We start from the raw sequence: 22489 nt of genomic DNA on the forward strand, positions 1-22489 counted from the left end.
AATTTAAGACTAGATAGATAGATAGATAGATAGTAACTTTATTGATCCCGAAGGAAATTCAAGTTTCCAGCATCACAGTTCCATAGTGCAAAACATGTTAGTAAAAAGGCAATAAAAAAGTTAGTAGTGCAAAGTACAAAGTATAAAAAAATATACCAGATATAAAAAATACAAGGAGATGAAGAAAAAAACAGAATATATTGCAGGGTAACAGCTGTGATACAGGACTATTAAAAAAGTGAATATAGTGCAGAAGAGACTGTTAAAAATGAGTATAGTGCAGCTATACAACATAACAAAAAAATAAATGAATAATATACGGTGCAGGAAGAGGCAAAAAACCCACTGGGCTTATCTGAAGCCTCCACCTAGAGACAAGATTAATATAAAGAAATAATATGACTACATAATAGTGATAACAAACAATTAGGACAAGATAAATATAATAACAACAATAACAATACAGTAAATATATAAAAAAAGACAAGTGTGTGTGTGTGTGTGTGTGTGTGTGTGTGTGTTGCGTGGAAGTGTATGGCTAGTGTTTGTGAGGAGATTGATTTAAATATCTATAATTCCAGGTGGTGAACAGAATGCAGGATGTTATTGTGCAATTTACACATCAGCACAGTGTTATATGACCACTTCAAAGTGAGTCAGATATGACTGGATGTTAGTTAAAAATGGTCAGGAAGGCTTTTCGGACAGGCCCGGGGAATGAGGAGGAAAAAATGTGGCAGTGCAGGCCACGCAAATAAGGTTGGAAAGAGATGATGCAGGGGAGGAGGAAACAGATAGAACAGGAAGCTGCTAATAATAGTATTTCATTGAAGCGCTGCACCTCATCTATTATAGCCAGACTATACTGCCTACCTAGACACTGGCCTTATAGTGAGGAAATGGCTCACTGGAAATGGCAAATGAATCTTCTTGATTCATTATGTTATTATCCACATGACCTTTGCAGATAATTTTTTTTGATTAGTCATCACTGTCATCTAAAGTGAAGTCCAGAATGAATCAGCTGGAAATAAATGCTGCAGGTCACACCGTCCTCACAGTGAATTCTTTAAAATGTACTCACTCATACTCACAACCCAAGTACAGATTAATTTATCATTAATAGTCAGGAAAGCAGAGAGAATACTGAAGTTCAGCAATACACACTTTGTTTTAATTTGACTCTGAAACTGATCAAATGAATACTGCCTGTGCTTATAGGAGGTCAATTCACACTTAAAGCGCTGCTTAGCTATAATTACATAATAATATATAGGGGAGAGCGGGGTCGGTTGGGACACCAAATTACCTTCCGTTACTCACAGACTACTTGAACAGTAATGAAAATGATTTGATCCCTGAACAGATACAGGTGTCTGCTAACAATTTATCAAGATTTTTGAAGACAAACCCAAACGTGAAAGGCACAATTTTGTTAATTATACAAGGAGTGCATTTTCCCCAAATTCTGCCTCCCCGGGACAGTTGGCACACCTTGTTCTGGGATAAAAAAATATATTTGAACACATTATATTTACAATGTCACTTGTTCACAAATTTCTTTGCGAAAAAGAAAACATTTGTAAAATTAATATATTTGCGTAAATTACTGAGATATAGAATTTGGCAAAGCAGGGTTTCTGCCCGGCTGCCACGTGAGTAAACATTCACTCAGTGACTTCACAGTGGGTCTGATTCAATTAGGAAAAGCCTTTGTCTTGTTTTCGTCTGCTTTTTGTTGATTTGTAACAAGTATAACAACTATAAACCATACTGTCCCAACCGTCCTCAGGGAGAGGAGACAGACTTTGGACTCTTGTGCTAGCTACCAATTAAACTTCAGACAGCTAACACTAGCATCACCTGATAGGCCAGAAAATAAGCTTTCAACAATATGTTTTCTGTATGGGGCATAACTAAAAACAGTTTGGCTGAAGAAAAATGCCAAAAATGTATTTGACGTGGTATAAACTGTGAACAAAAAATGAGGAATAGTCAGAAGGTCTCTACTTTGAGGTTGAAAGTGAAGAGGTTGTGGATGATAGTTGCTGTCTACATTTTCTAAAAAGACACTGTCTCAACTGTCTCCCTGTCCAAACTAGGGATGCACCGATACCAGATCGGATATCGGGCCGATACTGTCTCAAATAACTGGATTGAATATCTGTGACAATGGGGTCGATCTATTCAATTCATTATATACTATATACATTATATACTGAAATTTGAATTCCTGTTTAAGTTTTACCCACTTTGTTGCTGCATTAAAAAGGTTTACACTTGAACTGTAATTCCTGTTACTTTTGAAGATTTTTTTTGCCAAGTTGTTGGTGTACAATTTATTATTTTAATAAAAAATAACAATTCACTAAATTTCTATTTATGTATTTATTTGTTATATTTTGTTTTTACAAAGTTAAGAAAGCAATGTTTAAGTCAGGCCTTTATGTCACTTCCACACAGTGAGGCATACAGCTTATTAATTAAACACTGGTATTGGATCAGTACTCAGTATTGGTCGATACCCAAAGCCCAGGTATCGGTATCAGTATGGAGACTGAAAAAGTCGGATTGGTGCATCCCTAGTCCAAATCCACCATGCCTCAACACAGGCCTAATTGTTAGGAAAATCAAGGACAAGACTATTAAAAAAGAAAAATCTGAGTAAGTTCACATTGCATTGTTTTATTTCATTTTAAAGATCTTTACACATCCTCAGTAAATTGAGGGTACAATTCAAGTATTACCTTATAAAATCTTACATTATTTCACATAAAGCACTGAATAAACATACGGAAAGCATATTTACACACACATAAACTCCACAGTATTTGAATATTAACATTCTTTCATGAAATACATTCAGCAGAATAATGAACATTATGGTTACAAAGTAAATACTTCTGGTTTTACTCTGGAGCTCCCTCTGGTGGTTACAGCAATACAGCTCCATTATTCCACATGTATCTAATGTTAGAGCAAGTCACTGAGCAATTACTTCCAATGATGGTAAAAATGAAGTTGAGAAATAAAACCAAATAATACTCCGTCCTTCTATAAGTACCACTCCTGCAAACTTTAGAGTCTCTCAGGACAGAGTGTGGTTAGTACTGCGTTTATATACTGTGGCCTACATCTCTGCCCATTGTTACTATGAGTTGCCAAATGCATACAAAATAAGGAATGTTCACTTATTATAAGTAAACAGTACAAGGTTTATGTGCAAAATCATAGCATTAGCTAGCTTCTGTTTGTAAGGTCAGACAATGAACACACCGGTGAACTTTGATAGAGTATGAAAGAGATATTTTGTCCATTAAGCATTTCTAAAGTGGACCAGCCGAGAAATGTCAAACTGCATGACTAACCACCATCACAGCCACAAAGTTAGCTCCTTCCACATGCTCCTATGTGGGTCTCTCCTTCTAAACGTCTTTATTCGCAGAGTTCCTCGTATGTTCAATGACCTGGTGGCAAAGTACATCCACAATGTACTTCATCAGTCTTTCTCTCAGCTCAGACCTTATTGACATTCTTCTCTGAGCTAGGAAAAGAGGTGGGCTCCCAGCGGCCTAACATGTTGCCCCTCAGCCTCGCCTGGCACTTAGCGATGAGGTAGATTTTGCGGAGAACAGTGCGGCGCAGCAGGATGTAGACCCAGGGGTCGAGAATCTGGTTCCACGTGGCCAGCCTCACGCCCAACACCATCAGGGTTTTGTAGCCGGACAAGTCCTCTCCAATAGATCCTGTGTAGGAGTGGATCACCGACATCAGGCCAAATATCTGCAGGTATGAAACAGATGCTTGCAATTATTTCATAATGAATGAGCAAAAACACTGCATTGATAGAAAAGCTAAAATCAATTAAAAAAAAAAGTAGTTCCTAAAGTGATCTGGTTTATTTTGTAAGACACAACAAACAGATGTTCTGGATGAGCACTCATTTTGGTATTCTTTATTCTTTTGTGGTATTCTCTGCTCTGATTGGTCAGCTGGCCCACTGTTGTGATTGGCCAACCGAACCAAACACTTCAGACTCCACTCCAGCTGCACTGTAACTAGCTTTGTTTTGAGGGCGTTTGGTGTTTTGTTTGCCAAAGTAGCCGCTAGGCAGGAATTATGTTTACTTGGTGACATCACCACGTTACGGTAGAAAAGGCGGGGCGGGGTGTTTCAGGCACTTCAGGAGCAGTGTTTCTGTGGGGGAGAGTAAATGCCTTTGGCGTGGACTTTGGGCTTTGTAACTTTGCAGACCTTTTACATGCACAAACACTAGAGCTGATACTCAGAAGAAGACTTTGTGGTTGTTTTACTACTGTTGGTAATATTGATCTGCCCTATTTGAAGGAGCATACAGCAGAACCTGCTTCAGTGTTTGTTAGCAGACACTCTCTTCCTGTCGATCGTACACTGGATGTATTATTTTGTCGAATTTATCATTATTACTCTTTTCATATTGAATTGCCATTTATTACAACTGATTTTTAAATGTATTTTTCAGGTCTATTTCCTTTTTCAGGTCTATTATACAACAAAGTTAAGTTGGGAGGGAAAATCCTTGAGAGGGAAAATAAAGACGCTGAATGTCTCTCTGGTCTTTACCAGTGTGCTATTGCAGAGGCTGCTTTACATACTACTAGATCCATCGACTACAAACCACACAGTCTTATGTTTCTTGTAATAAAACAACAATATTTTTAACCTGCTGGTAATTTTACACTTGTATTAAGTGACATAATCCTGACTGTGAGATAATCCTTTCCACAAATGTGGGCAGTACAAATATATAGGCTACGTTCCAAATCACATACTTTTTCTTTTTACTTTTAGTACATAAGTTGTAGACACTTGTTTCAGCCAGCAGCTGTAGACTGTAGTTCCGTCAGCTCATGTGAGGGAATGTCGCCACCTTCTGGTGTAGCCAGTAAATGGACCTCATACTTGTGGATCTGTTCTACAGATCTGCTACTGTACGAAATGGACAAAATTACGTAAACAAACAGGAGGGAACTCACAAATGTCACATGACCCACAAACTGTCAGGAAGCGATCCACAAATGTGCAAAAGTCATTTCGCGTGTACAAATGGATCCACAAATGCATATATATCACTTTATATGTCAACCTATAACCCATATGTGGAATTAAAATACGTGCTTACAGAGTAAATTATGCATATTTCAAAATGGCCCATTTTTGGATTTGACTTTACACAACACAAATATAAAAATACATATTTGTGGATCATGTTACACATTTATGGATTGTCTTCTGTGGATTACAAGTCCAATAAAAACATCCATAATACTGCAGCTGCCCTTACAAAGTACATACTGTTGCATGCAGTATGCATACAATTGGGACATACTACCTTCTTATAACATTGCGCCTTGACCTTTGACCTTCTTGCTCATATATTGTATATGCTGTGCAGAGGATTGTGGGTCGGAATAGCCAGAAAAGCATGCTGGCTATGTATTGGGACATACTAAATCTTTTTCTGGCATACTAAATAGTATGGTAGTAGGTATTGGAACGCACATCCACACAGGTGTTTTCAATAACCCTGGTTGATAAGAACTCTGGTTAGGATGAAGTTGGGTGGAGCTATGTTGGGAATTCAATGCTATTTACACAAAGGGTGTAAATAGTTCCGCCCTAACAGGTGCAACAAAACTGACAAGACAGTGAAGGAGCTGTCAATGAAACACAGTCCTGAGGCAAGCTCTTATAGGCAACATAAGTAAAAACACCTGTGTGAGTGAAATATTTGTGTTATATTAAGCTGTAGTCGCTTTCTTAAGATGATATTGGCCTGTACCGATAACAGGCTTATAGTATATCTGGCATACACTAATAGTATACTTTTTATAGTACTTTTAACATGACTGAGTGCTTCCCTCTCATTGTACTTGCTAATACTCACCAGTAGAGGGCTCCAGCAGACAAATGAGGTGACCATGACTCCGACCAGCTGCACCACCATCTCTATGTCATGGGACTTGGCTGAGTGATGGGAGCTGGGCTGCCTCCTGAGCCGAGCGAGCACCAGCGTCACCCCACTGATGGTGTTACACACCATCGCAGCAGCCAGCGAGGTCAGACCTAGTCCAGAGAACAGCACCACAAACGCCACATCCACTGCCTGAGTGTCATTGAGCACTTTAATGAAACACCAGGTCCCTGGGTCCTGGTAGGCGTAAGAGCCCAGCCTGAAACACGGCAGTATGGCCACGAACAGAGCTGACAGCCAGATGACCGCCAGGCATATCTTTGTGCGGGTTTTGGTGACCAAGGACGAGTGCAGCAGCGGCTTAGTGACACCCAGGCAGCGCTCTGCAGCCATGGCGCAGCCCATGAAGAGAGGGCACAGGCCAAAGAACACCATGCTGCCACCCAGGAACTGACACATCCCATCAGAGGAGTAGAAGTCCTCGGGGGGCACACCTCCGGAAAGGTAAAGTCGGAGGACCAGGGCACCAGGGATTACGTGGCCGATGAAGTCCGTGACCACCAGTGAACTGGCAAACAGAAGGAACGTGGCTTTGGTGCGCCGGCGCTGGATTGAGTAGGCATTGGCAAGGATGCAGAGCGCCACAATGTTGGAGACAATGCCCAGAGTCATGCACAATACGACGCCAACGACGCCGCTGGTGGTGGGGTGCACCAGGGTGAGGTTTCCCTGCTGCAACAGCCCTCCAACAGCCACCCTGGCCTCCACCTTCTCTCCACTGTCATTCGAAAAACGAGGGAGGAGGGGGGAGGCTGAGGAGTTGTAGTGGCTCAAAGCTAACATCACTGAACTCTGATGGTCCGGGGATCCATAGTTAAGGGAGGCTGCAAGAGAAAGAAGATCAAATTTGTATCGAGCGCATTGTAGATCAACAAAATACTGTTGATTTAACGATTTCAAGGTGCAGTGTGTAGAATCTGGCAGCATCTAGTGTGAGGTTGCAGATTGCAACCGACTGAAATGTCTCCCGTGTTCCAAGCATGCAGAAGGACTACGGTGGCCAATGCAAAAACGTGAATGGTCCTTACTGGAGCCAATGTTTGGTGTGTCTCTGTGAAGAGGACCAGCTCCCTATGTAGATTTAAATGGCTCATTCTAAGATAACGAAAGCACAACAAGATTGATATTTTCAGGTGATTATATACTATAATAAACATTTCTGCTAATAGATCCCACTAAATGCTACACACTGTTCCTTTAATGAAAAGAATAATTAAAAAACAGTAAAAGCCACACATACATAGAGGTGAAAATTAAAGGAAAAACCTGAATAAATGAGTGAAGTATCATAATGAATGCAATTGTTTCCTTCCAGGGTACATGACCTCACTGAATGGTTTCATATGCTATGGCCACAGTCACCACATCTCAACCTAGATGAACATCTATGGGAGATTTTAGAGCGTCATGTGGGGAATGAGGTAATTTATTTTGAAAGAATGGTGTTCACTCCCTCCACAAGAGACACATTTTAAGCATTTTAAGATTAAGATTTGGGGACTTCTAATAACTAAAAAGAGTTAAACACACCCTTCTACAAATTGTTCACAGATGACTGAATTTTTCTCCTAAAATCCCATTTGAACCTGACTTGACAGCTGTTCACCATATAAATGGTGTCCAGCCTCAAGTGTCAGAACAAAGTACAACATGAAGGAGACAGGACTCTTCACTTAGGTTAGGTTTAGTTTGGCTGGAGGTCAAACACATAGCCTCCCAGCAACAAAATGTAATATATTAAAATTAGGGCTGTCGAATTTAACGTGACAATAACGCGTTAACGCAAATTCATTTTAATGTATTAACGCAACTTGCAATTTTTAGGTTGTAGTGGTACCAACCATGTCATACTATCTTGTCACGAAGGAGGCTAAATAAAGTTCCAAATCTACACTAAATTTTGGTGAGGAAAAACTGGCATGGCCATTTTCAAAGGGGTCCCTTGACCTCTGACCTCCAGACATGTGAATGAAAATGGGTTCCATGGGTACCCACGAGTCTCCCCTTTACAGACATGCCCACTTTATGATAATCACATGCAGTTTGGGGCAAGTCATAGTCAAGTCAGCACACTGACAGCTGTTGTTGCCTGTTGGACTTGAGTTTGCCATGTTATGATATGAGCATATTTTTTATGCTAAAAAATCAATATTTGTCATTGATTTGTGTTGTTAATTGATATCCAATAATAAATATATACATACATTTGCATAAAGCAAGCATATTTGCCCACTCCCATGTTGATAAGAGTATTAAATACTTGATAAATCTCCCTTTAAGGTACAATTTGAACAGATAAAATAATGTGTGATTAATTTGTGATTAATCGTGATTTACTATGGACAATCATGTGATTTTTCGCCTTTAAATATTTTAATAGATTGACAGCCCTAATAAACACACTAAGGCTGAGCAATGTTGTACACCTGACCTTACAAGACAATTACTGGGATTATAGATCCGATTATTTCATCAGTTTCCCTCAGGATAAATAAAGTTCTATTTTATCTTACCATATGGAGTCCACTTTGATGTAAATCAAATAGCTAGAGATATGTGTATGTTTAGTTATTATATTTGTTATGAATCCAATTGGTTACTATCTTTTTGTTTTGTTTTGTTGTTGTTGTTTTATAATTATTTAATTATTTATTTTATGAATTCTTTTACATTTATTATCTGTTTATGTTTTACTTATGTCATGTATTTATGCAAAACTGTGATGAGATTTCACTGAGAATAAAAATACGTTTTTTGTTGTTGTTTTTTTAAAGATACCCTAATAGCTGATACAGATCCTGTTATATGTAGATATCACAACAAGGTCGTTTATATATCCTCATTAAGAAAAATAAAAACTTGTATGTAAATGTAAATTGACTCTTAAGAATTTCTCACTGAGCAGTTTGTTAGTTGTGAAAGAAATGCCATTATATGGCGGATTTGCACGTTTGCAGTGTGTAAGAGTGTGTATGAGCGAGACAATTATGATTACCGTAATAAAACAATCGTTATTATATATATATATATATATATATATATATATATATATATAATTACATATATAATTGTCAGTTGTTTTTTTTTAACAAAGATGCAATCCATCCAATCTCGAATTTAGGCAAATGTTGTCTTAGGAAAAGAAGTAAACTTTATTCTTTATTATTCTTATTCTTTATTATTCTTCTTCTTCTTATTGATTATTATTATTATTAGCTTTAAAAGAAATAAATGGCTCACCAGTAGGTTAGTTCAGATATCCTTCTCAGTCCAGCTGAGCAACCAGGAGACAGCTCTCCTTGTCGAACAGATATCCAGAGAAACAATTTCAGCAAAGTCCACAAACTGATGAAAAAAATGTCTTTTCTCTATGATCAGAAATCCTGTTTCCCTCTGATAAAGTCCAATGCATGGATGTCCTCTGCGGAGTGTTATTCCCCATGTGTGAGTCCGTCTGGTTGTTTCATGGCGGCCTGAAGGTTGTAAAGGATCCCCCACAGACGGACGCTGTTTTATAGCTGGTCTCTGCTCCTGCAGCCTGTGTGGGCGTCTCTGCTGCTGAACGCCTCCTCAGTCAAGTTCACGTCTCTGCTGCACGCTGTGTCGCTTCAATCTGTCTTAAACATTAACAATACGCGCACTTACGCACCTTGTGTGTGTGTCACCTGCATTTCTAAGGAATCATCTCCTCTTGGTCTGTTCTGTCTTTAGGTACCACATACAGCTAATGACTGTGTCACCTTTTAAACATCACCAAAAGAGTTCACACAAGGTTAGGATTGGATTTCCCTTGCGACATGTTGCAGTGCTTAAGACATATTGTTAATCTTTTTGTTTTCTGGAGACTGTATCGATGTGAATAGATTAAATTTCATAGGCTACTTACTGTTCATTTTTTTTTTGCTGTTTGATGCACAATTCTGTGCTCAAAATAGCCTTTGAGGTCTCAGTTATCCAGAGAGATCCAGTACATGATGGACTTCTTATCTGTCTGCTGGTAGAGGGGTTTTCTATTTCACTTCTCTGAATAAATGACCTCCGTGCAAAGGAGGAGCTATTATTAACAGTTAAGTAAAACTATAAAAAGTGGTTTAATTATTAGGTATTTTGTTTTTGTATTTTTGATCCAAATACCTAATCAGAATCACATTCAGCATCAGAAATACTTTATTGAACAGCTGCGCTTGTATAAACATAAAGAAATGTAAGAAAATAGAAATGAATTATGTACATAATGCTATATTATAAACACAATATATTTAAAGAAATATAAGTAAGCGCTAATATTAAAAATGAAAAGATATGAAATATGTACAAATATTTGCATTAAGACGTGCAATATATAACAAATAACCATTGTGCAAATAAGTAAATACAAAATGCTGTGAAGTAAATGCAAAATGTTGAGAAGTGGGATCTATTAAGTGTGTTAAATATAAATGCCAGAATGGTATAAACAAGAAATGAATAAGAATATTTCCTGAATGGAAATAGATGTTATGGAAACTGATAGGAAAAGTATGGAAAAGTCATATCCGCCCTCATGAAAGCTCCAGATGTTCCTCAAGGACTGGGATGTTACTCCTGAGGGTTTTTGCAGCTGCATTAAAGAAAACATGGCAAATTTTCTTCTGTTTGATTGACACTCGGAGAGGGGAAACCACAAGGATGCATAATGTATTTCTGATTTTGGTCCTCTCGCTGCATACTGGGGACAGGTGGTCATGTTTGTTTTCATTTTACATGGACCTGGCAGCCAGCTGGACACATACTTGCACAAGTTGAGGTTTGGAAACAGGGTAAAAACAACATCTCAAACTGGCTGCTGGTTCACAGGAAAGAGGGCGGAGGTCGGCACGGACATATAAATTGTTTTGTTTTTGGAAAGAGAGGCACCTGCAGGACAGGTTCTACTGGGTGTAATAAGTCTGTGAACTGACAGATATCTTTTTCAGATGTATTGTGATATTAAAGGTGCAGTGTGTAGGCTTTGGCCGCATCTAGCGGTGAGGTTGTAGATTGCACCACCTGAAACATCTCCCGTGTGCTCAGCGTGTAGGAGAACTACGGTGGCCGACGCGAAAACGTGAAAATGCGAATGACCCTATCTAGAGTCATAGACTGTATATAAGCTGTGGACGTAGTCACCATGACATCACCCATTGGTTTGTGGACTGCCGTTTTGAAGTCTTGACTTCAGCATTTTGGCATAAGACATTTTTAGGCGACCAAAAAGGTTATAATTAACTTTCATGAACTGAAGTCACACTGTGAAAGGGTTAAAGTTCTAAGACGAAAACAAAGACAACACCCAGACCGGACAACGCCGTGGTAGCAACCTGTCAATCACAAAGTAGCCATGTACTTATGGTCTATTTGACTCTAAATTGGACCATAATTTACTAAATGAACATCATACTGTATTGAAGAAGACTTGAAACTTGAGATCATAAACTCATGTTTACAATGTTTACTGAGGTAATAAATCAAGTGAGAAGTAGGGTAATTTTCTCATAGACTTCTGTACAATCAGACTTCTTTTTGCAACCAGAGGAGTCGCCCCCTGCTGGCTGTTAGAAAGAATGCAAGTTTAAGGCACCTCTGCATTGGCTTCACTTCACAGACCCAGAGGTAGCCCACTGTCTAGAGCCAGTGTTTGGTTTAACCATTCTGGGCTATGTAATAGCTGTCGAAACATTTCACTCAAAGAAGTCAACCTCATTGTGGCACTAGATCAGGGATGTCCAAAATTTTTTCACTGAGGGACACATACAGAAAAATATACGAAAGGCTGGGCCACTCACTAGAGGTGAGGTATATCGCGTCACCTCTAGTGTATTAAATTTAACAAAATTAATAAAATGAGGTAAGTTATGCTTGATATTTGAATATGCTTAAAGAAAAAAAACATCCTAAATCACAACTTTCCATTAATGGGTTTTCATTTATTTTGTTACAAAAAGGGTTGGCAGCTCATTCTCCAAACAGCAGCCTGAGATTGCTTCTTAGTCAGGATGGTGATCCCCCTTCACAGCCTTGTATACAGGGGGACAATAAGGGGACAAGGAGATGGGTATATTTAAGCTAGTTGTGCACGTACGTTATACTAACGTTTGTTATAAAATGTAATAAACTTTAATTGACTGAAATTATTAAGTAATTGGGCTTGTGAACACATGAATACTGTGTAATATATTTTAACTCACCTATAATGGGAACAGCGCTGCACTTAGTGGGAGCAGTGATGCTGCGCTTTGGACTGAATGATGGCTGGCAGGTCAGGAGTAAGTTTGGTGGTTGAGATGCAAAGGACATCACAGAGATGGCTGTCGGTCATTTTGGTTCTCAGTCTCATTTTGTTCAGAGTTAACAGAGAAAACGTTTGCTCACATATGTATGTTGAGCCGAACAGACTCATCATTCGTTTTGCGTGGCGTCGCATCAGAGGAAACTTGGCCTTTTCCAAGCTCCGGTAGAAGTCGGGTAGGGAAAGAAGCTGATGCTGATTCTTCAGAGAATCATCACACTGCATTTTGTTCTAATTGCAGACTGTCTTCCACTTCTTCTGCATCCATCAGGAAGGGAGTCGAGAACAGCTTGATTTCTTTCTCAATGACAGAAAAATCTTGGAAGCGCTGACTGAATTCTGTCATGAGAGATATGATGACATACACATATTTCCCCTTTTTTAGCAGAAAGGTTAACCTCTGAAAAAGCAACTTTGACTTCCGACAGTGTGAGGAAGTGCGCAACATTGAAGTTGCGTAGTTGTGTCTCAAAGAGACGAAGCTTCGCACGGAATGCTTTCATGTGTGTGTAAAGTTGTGGTACAAGCTGGTCTTTGCTTTGCAGGCTCTTGTTCAGTGTGTTGAGATGATCAGTAAGATCAACTAGAAATGCCAGGTCTGCCAACCATAGAGGGTCACTCAGTTCATGAAGAGGTCGGTCCTTCTCTTTCAAAAACTGGTCAATTTCTGATCTCAGGAAATAAAACCGCTCCAGCACGGAGCCGCGACTGAGCCAGCGCACATCAGAATGATAGAGTAGGTCCCCGTATTCAGCATCACCATCAGATAGGAAAGCTTGAAATTCTCTGTAGTGGAGCCCTCGTGCTCGAATTATGTTGACAGTTTTCCCAACTGCTAGTTCCATGTGTGGGTCATATTCCATTATATTTTTAGAATTTGCTGCGGGCCAACTAAAAATGGACCACGGGCCGCAGTTGGCCCGCGGCCGTAGTTTGGACACCCCTGCACTAGGGGGAAACATCATGGGATCACCAAAGTCAGTTGGATTCATCCTCAATAAAGTGACGCCAAGGGGCATGACAAAGCAGCGGTATGTGACGAGTTGGGAGTTGAACCATGAATGTCTGTAGTAGTTGTTGAGATATTTTAGCATGGCTACAAAAAAATATTAAAAGAAAACTGTTTACAAATTAACTTTGCTTGTATTTTTCTACAGACATATCACAGTAAAAAGACACAATAGTCAAAAACAGAAGCAGTTGACAGATTCAGTGCTGACCAGATCACTGTTGATTTCAAAGCCCACCGAAGGAATTAAGATAGAATAGACATATTGGGACGTCAATGCTGAACGAGATTGCTTTCTCTTATATTAACGTCATATGTCTTATCAGCACAACAGAACAGACATGTTTCAGTGTGTGCTGCTCATGGACTAAAGAGTCAATTATTTACGTCTGATTGTCTTCCTTTCCTGGTGCCCGTTTAGACTCTAAGTGCAACAATCAAGCGTTTGGCCGCCATGTGTGTTTTTCCTCCGTCTGTGAAAGGAGACCCCGTTGCTCCCATTTTCCTCATCAATTGCTCTTACAAATGGTGCCATTTGGCCTCTGCAGCCCATTGGCTCTTCCAATACTAAGTCTGGGGTTTATGGGTTTGAGGCTCCTTCTACACCCTTTCCTCTTCCACTGACCACAAAGTAAAAAAAAACCCAGACTGCATACCTGGTGATCTTTTAGGCACTCAGAGATTGTCTCTGAGCTCTTAGGATTAGAAATGTTTACAGTAAGATCTCCATCTCTTCTTGAAGTTTGAAATGTAACATTGAGGAAAAAGCTTTTCTTGTTGCATGTGCACACAAGTATTTCGTCTTGGCTTCTGGACTCAACACTCCCCCACCACAACAACCACAACAACTGTTGAACAGTTCCTCTCACCGCCCATTCTGCCAAAACTTTCTGCAGAGCACATGCCTGTATGTCAGAGAGATTTCTTATCATTTGAGTCGCTTTAAAGCTGACAGGAGTTTGGTTTGCTCTCTTATATTTGACATATTCTTTTCAAGCACATTTAGGCCCATGACAGTAATTTTCACAATTGCAAGGTGCTAGTTTTAATCAAGCAAGGACATCATGTAAATGTACGGTGGTCGTGCGGTTGTGCATTCCTCGCTGACATTTTAACGAGATGCTGGCTATTATGAGTGGAAAGCCACACGCTATCTGTCAGGGCGCCTTAGAAACTACTGTCCAGAAACGAAACAGTGGAAGGTTTGCATGAGAATAGTCAGCCAAGAGAAGAGGAGACAAACATGCTGTCAAAGACAGAAACAAGTTCAACTACTTTTCTCTGATGAAACACACACTCCTCGTAGTGCAAATTGTTTAAAAACTGTTGTCTAACTGTCTGGCTTGAACTCAAAGGTCATCTCTAATATTTGGTTACTGTTTTGACTACTGTGTGTCTCAAACTCTGCAAAGATGGGAGGAAGAGCTCACTGTGCTGAGAGAGAAATAGCAAAGTCACATGATGGTGAAATTTGCAAATACTCACAGTTGTCATCCATTCTGGGCTCGGCAAAACTCAAGGTTCATCGCAGTTTCCAGCGGGGAAAACATGAAGAAGTACTCACGTTAATCAGTGTTCTTTGGAAACAATAGTAAGATAACATTCATCCAGTGATGCAGTGCAGATTTCAACAAACAAACAAGACTGAAGACAAGGTTGGTTGTCCAGAAAGGACAATTAAGGATAATTAATGTTATCACACCTGTGTTTACCCTGCTTTGACATGTCAAAATGGCTGTTGGGAAAAGGGCCTATTGTCTTCCAACCAAGCCCCCAAGAAGAGCGCCTGGCTTTGAAGCAAATTTTCGCGTTGGCCAAAGAGTGGAATTACAATTTCCGTGTCTGTCACGTGATACCAGTGGGCCCAAAAATACTTTTTTTCCCATCCTAAAAGTTATACAATTCACTAATAGCCGAATCCAGAGTTATTTCCCTTCCTTGGTTCATGTGAATGAGACTCAGACCAGGGCTGGAAGGCGGGGTTAAAGGAAGCGCTAGTGCGCCTGCTCTATGGGTCCAATGGATGTGGAAGATCGTTGAAAGATCCAGCCAATTCATCATTCAGGAGTCAAGCTTTTTTGGCTTCATGTGCCACTGAGTAACTTTCATAGGAATGAATGGGAGCCCGCCTCCAACACTGCAACACACTGGTTGTTTATACATCCATGCATCCAACGTGGTCGGACGACACATCATACAAACTAGCATACGTCCTAACTTTGGTGGTGCCCTGACTTTTCCTCCAGTGCCACCGTGAGGTAGACATTTTTGGTTTTGCATGAAATGTCTCGACCACTATTGTACAGATTGCTATAGCATTTATTAGGCTACATCATGGATACTGAACTGGATACAGCGTCCGTTCATTCCTATGAGAGTTGCTCAGTGACGCATGAAGGCAAAATGGCTCGACTGCCGAGTAATAAAGTATCCGGATCTTCCAACGATCTTCCGCATCCATTGGGCCCATAGAGCAGGCGCAGTAGTGTTTCCTTTAACTCTGCCTCCCAGCCCTCGCTCCAGCCTCTGGGGCTCATTCACATGAACAGAGGAAGGAAAATAACTCTGGATTCAGCTATTAGTGCATTTTACAACTTTTAGGACCTAATGATTTAAATAATTGCTATTCAAGTGTTCATACTGGGAACTTGATTTACCTAAAAAATAATTATACGCCGAGTTACAGACATCTCTTTCCCAATGTTTCCATGGTTTGGCCACTACGAAAATTTGCTTCAAAGCCCGACGTTCTTGCTGGTGGCTTGGGCTACACACATTCATGTTCCCCTCAGGATGACTTCTACTGATGTTGGTTGTCCACTGACTTTTCCACTAGCGCCACCATCAGGTCAAAATTTAGTTTGTCCAATACTTTGGTTTATGACCAAATACCAGCAAAACTAATCACATTCCTGCCAGCCTCAGCTGTACTTATTTAGCTCAAAGCACCACTGTGCCTCAGTAGCCTACCCGGTGTGGCTGTAGACTTGTTTACTGTCCAATAGACTGACCACAAGCTTTTTTCTTCTTCTTTTATGCATTATGTGTCACTGTAGCAATGAACAAGAGGCTAACACTTTGTGATATCTGTTTCTATTGATCACTGCCAGTAACATAATAGCACAAGATAGAATTGTAATTCATCATTCTTAGGTTATTGTCATCTATCTGTTTGCTTCGGCGTGATCAGATATGGTTACAGTCGGTAAAAGGAGAACGGCTATAAAGTTCACATGACTCAATATTCACAAACGCTGGGCAAATTCCTCACAACAAGCCAGAGTCATTTTTCTTCCGTTATCAGTTCTCAGCTTTCAAATGAGGTCAAATGAACTTTCTTACTAAATGACGTTTGTTCTCAAGGACAACTTTCTCCCTCTGTTATAAATCTATCACCATGTTGGGTCTACTGCAGGTCCTTTTCAAACCACTGACAGTAGCTGGACAAGGAGCTGACACTATTGTGCTCAGTGAAATAATAAGTGTGTGTGGTGTATGTCTCAGCCAAAGACACAAGGCATCAGCATTATCTGCCTCCAGGGGTTTATGAGATTAAAAAAATATATATATATATGTTGTCCTCTCATGGTGAATGGATAATCCAAAACTTTTTTTCTTGATGAATCAAAGTAAATTCATATCAAAACATTCTTTTACAAACTCTCACACACTTTAATGGGCTACTCCATCAAACAGTAAGCACAACAACAAGCCAAGTAGGCCTATACCTTTCTGTAGACATATAAGGCAAGAATACTTAATTATACTTTCTAAAGTATATCTTGATCAAAAGATTATAAGCCAAGTTAGACTTTTCTGTATACTTGTCAGTATGAGCCAAGTATACTTAAGTATACTTTGTTAAGTACATCTCTGATAAGTACATAAAAAGTAAACTGAAAGTATATGCTCTCTTATTTTTAAGTTTAAAAGAAGCACTAATAGCACACTTGAATAAACTTCTTTTTGGTAAGGGGATGGAGAGAGAGGACAACAGAACAAAGCGTTGTCATGAAATGTATAAAGTAAAAAGGAGAAAAAAACACCACAGTGATCGTGACGCCAGCTTCTGTGGCTGTCCATTTACACACATGCACGCTGTTTTAGGACAATGCAAGTACAGGCACTGTCTCTACTGCTTGGCTTGCTTCAGGCATACATCTTCTCATGCAAAAAATTTTCCATTCACTTTTCCTGTCATGAACCATCTTCTAAAATGTCCTCAAACACCACGAATTACCACAACAGGCAGCTCCATTTGCAATAAATCAGAAAAAGCTTTGTGCTACTAGATTTATGGATATGTAATATTATAATATGTTTCATTTCACAATTTTGAAATAAACAAAAAAAAAAACAGGATTAGTGAGACTTTACGCACAGAACAGTCTGAGCTCTCTGGATTCTAATTTTGGTGAGTGTTCATGCAGTATATTCTCCAAGATCACAAGAAGAACACTGTGACCTTTTTGTAAAAGACGCTAATATATTTCCTTTTACAGTTAACCTTCAATATGACGTAATTCGGCAGCTTGGAAGTCTGCAGTGGCCAGGAAATACATCCAGTACAGCAATTTCTGAGAAATGGAATTCTCTAAACATCCTTCCTGTTGTCTTTGTAAATAGTCAAACCGTAACATTTCTGTGGCTTCTTTTTCCTCCTGAATCTTTTTTTCACAGTGAAAGCCAATGACAGTTTTCCATATCAGCGTTTAATGGTCTTCATCAGATCATTGCCTCGGCCAAGCTAAACCCATGTTTAGTCAATATCTGAATAAATCCATAAGGGGACTCTGGCTGTATCCAGCTGAGTTGGCTGATGTGCTTGGCTTGGGGTATGGTTTAAACTGGATGGTTATTTGTCTAGGCATAGAATTTAATTGCATGAATGGAAATGAAAAACATAAATCCTAAAATGAAGGACATTATTATTTTGTGCTACTCGATCAATGTGACTTCCACATTCCCATTTAAATCAGAGAAGAGTAAAAATAATGGTGGAATGTAACTCAAGTACTGTACTTAAGTACAATTTTGAGGTACTTGTACTTTACTCGAGTATTTCCATTTTAAGCTACTTTATACTTCTAATCCACTACATTTTGGCTGCAAATATTGTACTTTTTACTCCATTTATTTGACAGCTTTAGATATCAGTTACTTTGCAGATTCAGGTTTTTAATATAAAATATAAAATATAAATCAACTCATAATTTATTATATGCTATTATAGATTAAGACACACAGCAGTATATAAAGTAGTTATATACCAGCTGCAACATTAAAGTGATGAACATATTAATGCATTACTAATTATAATCTAGTAACACAATATATGATTCTGAAATGGGCCAGTCCGCATAATGAGTACTTGTACTTTATGTGTATTTTGATGCTAGTACTTTTGTAATTTTACTTACAGTAAGCAAGATTTTTAATGCAGGATTTTTACTTGTAACTGAGTATTGCTACACTGTAGTATTGCTACTTTTACTTAAGCAAAAGATCTGAATACTTATTCCGCCACTGAGTAAAAATGACCACATTTTCAATGCAATTTGGCAGCAAAATAATCAGAAACTGAATCAGAATACTGGAGCGAGGTGAACGATCTGATCCCTGATAGCGCCCACCATCATACGTGCGCTTTCATGCTTTGCTGATGTCTGCGGTAATAAAAGTGAAGGGCTCGCCTCTGTGTAGTGATTAATGAGAAGTCCTGTCAGTGTGAATAAAAGAGGGGCAGTGGTAATTAAAGTGGGTCTGCAGCAGAGTTAGATTTAAGAACCTCAGCCCGCTAATCAAGTCAGCAGAGATGCTATTAATAGTAGAAGGTGATGCAAGAACCCAACCACCTATCAACTCCCCATCACATACACAAACAATTACTCCATCACACATTCAGTCGGGCACATACATTAACCTCCTATCTGCAGCCGCCAGTAAGTGCTTCAAATGTCCCCAGAAACAATGCGTTAATCTGTTAATTCTGATCAAATTTTAGATTTAAATTCCATTTAATGCTATTTGCAATGACATTACTTAGTGCTGTTATGTGCAAAGAGAATGCTGTGAATATGTGAGTTTAATTAAATGGATGAAATCACTGCTCTTTTCTGGAGTTCATAATCAAGATGGTCATGTGAGTCAAATCATAACATGGCAAACTCAAGCCCAACAGACAACAACAGCTGTCAGTGTGCTGACTTGGCTATGACTTGCCCCAAACTGCATGTGATTAATATAAAGTGGGCATGTCTGTAAAGGGGAAACTCGTGGGTACCCATAGAACCCATTTTAATTCACATATCTTGAGGTCAGAGGTCAAGGGACCCCTTTAAAAATGGTCTTGATAGTTTTTCCTCTCCAAAATTTAGCATAAGATTGGAGCGTTATTTAGCCTCCTTTGCAACTAGCTAGTGTTGTAATGGATTCTTTAGGTTTTTAGGTTTTATATGATACCAGTATCTTCACTCTAGCTTTAAAACTGAGCCCGCTACAACCTAAAAAACACAAGTTGCGTTAATGCGTTAAAGAAATTAGTGGTGTTAAAACTAATTTGTATCAATCGTGTTAACTTTGACAGCCCTACCTAAAACGTTAAAGGAATAGTTGGACATTTTTGGATATACACTTATTCACTTTCTTGCTGAGTGTTAGATGAGAAGATATATAGAGATATAATACCACTCACATATTAATGCAGTAAATATGAAGCTACAGCTAGCAAACTGTTAACTTATTTTAGCCTAAAGACTGGAAACAGAGGGAAACAGCTAGCCTGGCTCAATTCAAAGGCAACTCAATTTGCCTTTTTGCCTTTAAATTTGCTCACTGGTTAACACATTATATCTTGTTTGTTTAATCCGTACAAAACAAATGTGTAAAAACTACAGGTCTTCATTTTACAATGGGTTAAGTGTCAGACAATTTCTTGGCTAGGACCAGTAACTTCTGGGAATTGGTGAGCTTTAGAGGTGGTGGTAGTTGGATATTGATACCTTCAGACAGAGCCAGGCTAGCTGTTCCCCTTTGATTTCAGTCTTTATGCTAAGCTAAGCTAACCAGCTGCTGGCGCTAGCTTCATATTTAACGAATAGACACGAGAGAACCTCTCAGCAAGAAAGTAAATAAACTTACTTCCAAAAGTGTTGAACTATTCCTTTATATACCAGATTTTTTTTAACAAGCGTGGAAAGAGTGGAAGTTGTTATTGATCACAGACAGGTTTTCATGATTTATCAATTGAAAGGCTCAAATGTAATGAAGCTTAGAGGACATAAAACAATATCTAATGAAGATAAACTGAACCAGTGAAACCATTAGCTAGCACAGAGCTGTATGGTAGAGAGCCATGTCAGGAATTTGTTTTTCTATCTCTGACTTGTATCAACCTTATAACAAAATGCTGGATTGCATTAAATGGCACACAAACAGATGTTCTTCCCTGTCTTGCTAAAAGGCAATTCATGGTCTCACACATCATATCTTTCATCTGTCAAAACCAAACCATGGAAAATATGTGACCAGACTGATACAGAAATCATTTTCCACCACCCTCATTTATTTTGGAGCAATAATGTGGCCACTTACACCAGACATTTTTCTTCTTTTTTATGAATATAAATTCAGCTGTCAAGGGAGTTACTCTCCCCACAGAAACACTGCTCCTGAACTGCCTTGGTTGAAGTCCTGCCTCTTCTTCTGTAACGTGGTGATGTCACCAAGTAACACATTTGCATAATACCTGCCTAGCGGCTAGTTTGGTAAGCCCTCAAGCAAAGCTAGTTAGAGCGGAGCTGGAGCGGAGTCCGAAGAGTTTGGCTCGGTTGACCAATCACAACAGAGTGGGCCAGCTGACCAATCAGAGCAGACTGGGCTTTTCGCTCTCACACAGAGCGTTTTATACAGAGGGTGAAAAGAGGTGCTGCAGCACAGCCGGTATGAGAAAAGAAAAGCATTTAACATTAAAGCATGTACTAGTAGAAACCCATAATTCAAACATGCTCCTGCATAATAGGCCCTCTTTAAGCATTTACTGCATCCCCTTTAATAAACCTCTTTAGCACAGGTTAGATTGATTTTAATGGCAGGTCTCTGTTTATGCATAGATGAAAGTGGCCAGTTTGTAGACAGCCAAATGGTTATTGATCAGGTAGCCATTAACCTTAGAAACTGAAGGAGTAAAAACCACAATTATATGTCGATGTCACTCCTCTAAAATCAGATGCTCTGCACACAAAGAGATTTACAGTACCAATATGAGCAGTTATAGCTGTGGGTTGGTTGGGATTTTGGAAGCCATCCATCTCTTCAGTCCATCTCCCTCGCTACCCCATTTCATTTCCATTTCATCATCAGTCTCACAGCCATGATGAAATGTCAGTGGCGGTATGCTGCGGCTTGAGGGCTGAAATCAATGGGATTCATCTGGACTCAAGTGTTGTCGTAGTGGCTCTCATCGTAAATCAACATGTCCTTTGTCACATAAAGTACTGAACTCCAACACTAATGGTCAAAATGTTCCTCATATTCAATGATAAATGGCCCAGGAAGTTGCCTGATTGGGAAAAAGTCTGCATAAATGTAAGTAGCTTGCCTCCCATTACTCCCCCTGCATTTCTCTTTGGTCTGAACGGTTCTGCTGAGATGAGTGTACACAGCAGTGTATGACAGATTTAGTGCAGGCAGCACACAGCTATGACGCTACGAGAGACAGTGTAGGCAGACATAGAGATAACTCACACTCTCGACCTTAACATTTCTGCTGCATTCACCACACCAGACTGGCTCAGCATATAGTTCTTCCCAAGGTACATACTGTACTATGGTGACACAGCGAAAGTAACATGCCAGCTCACTGATTTTGGTAACACAGCTGATAGCAATCATGTGGTGTTTACCTCCAGTCTGGCCTTCTCTACTCTTCTAACAGGCAGACATTTTTTCCCTACTAGATAGTTTGTCAGAGGGGCTCGAAACTCTAATGACTCTAATAAATGCCAAAATTGCAGAATATTAATTGAAATTGGTGAATATTATATTATATATTTATTTATCTTTGTATCAATTCCCTTATATATCTATTCTTCTGTTTAATTTTCTCTTTTATTCATTTATATATTTATTCTTAATATGTTTTAAATGTATGTATTTATTT

The 22489-nt window shown here is 39.3% G+C and overlaps 1 protein-coding gene across 1 annotated transcript; it reads right to left on the reverse strand.

Moving 5' to 3' along the window:
- Nucleotides 1-2665: 2665 nt before the first annotated feature.
- Nucleotides 2666-9555, reverse strand: LOC119485836 (prostaglandin E2 receptor EP1 subtype-like). Its single transcript, XM_037765653.1, has 3 exons — nucleotides 9254-9555; nucleotides 5927-6837; nucleotides 2666-3783 (listed from the first exon to the last, which is right to left on the reverse strand). The coding sequence occupies exons 2-3, from the start codon at nucleotides 6794-6796 to the stop codon at nucleotides 3517-3519; spliced, it is 1137 nt and encodes a 378-aa protein (XP_037621581.1). The 5' UTR covers nucleotides 6797-6837; nucleotides 9254-9555; the 3' UTR covers nucleotides 2666-3516.
- Between the last annotated feature and the right edge of the window lie 12934 nt (nucleotides 9556-22489).

Source organism: Sebastes umbrosus, chromosome 3 (assembly GCF_015220745.1).
Source record: "Sebastes umbrosus isolate fSebUmb1 chromosome 3, fSebUmb1.pri, whole genome shotgun sequence".
In the NCBI taxonomy this organism is placed as follows: domain Eukaryota; kingdom Metazoa; phylum Chordata; class Actinopteri; order Perciformes; family Sebastidae; genus Sebastes; species Sebastes umbrosus.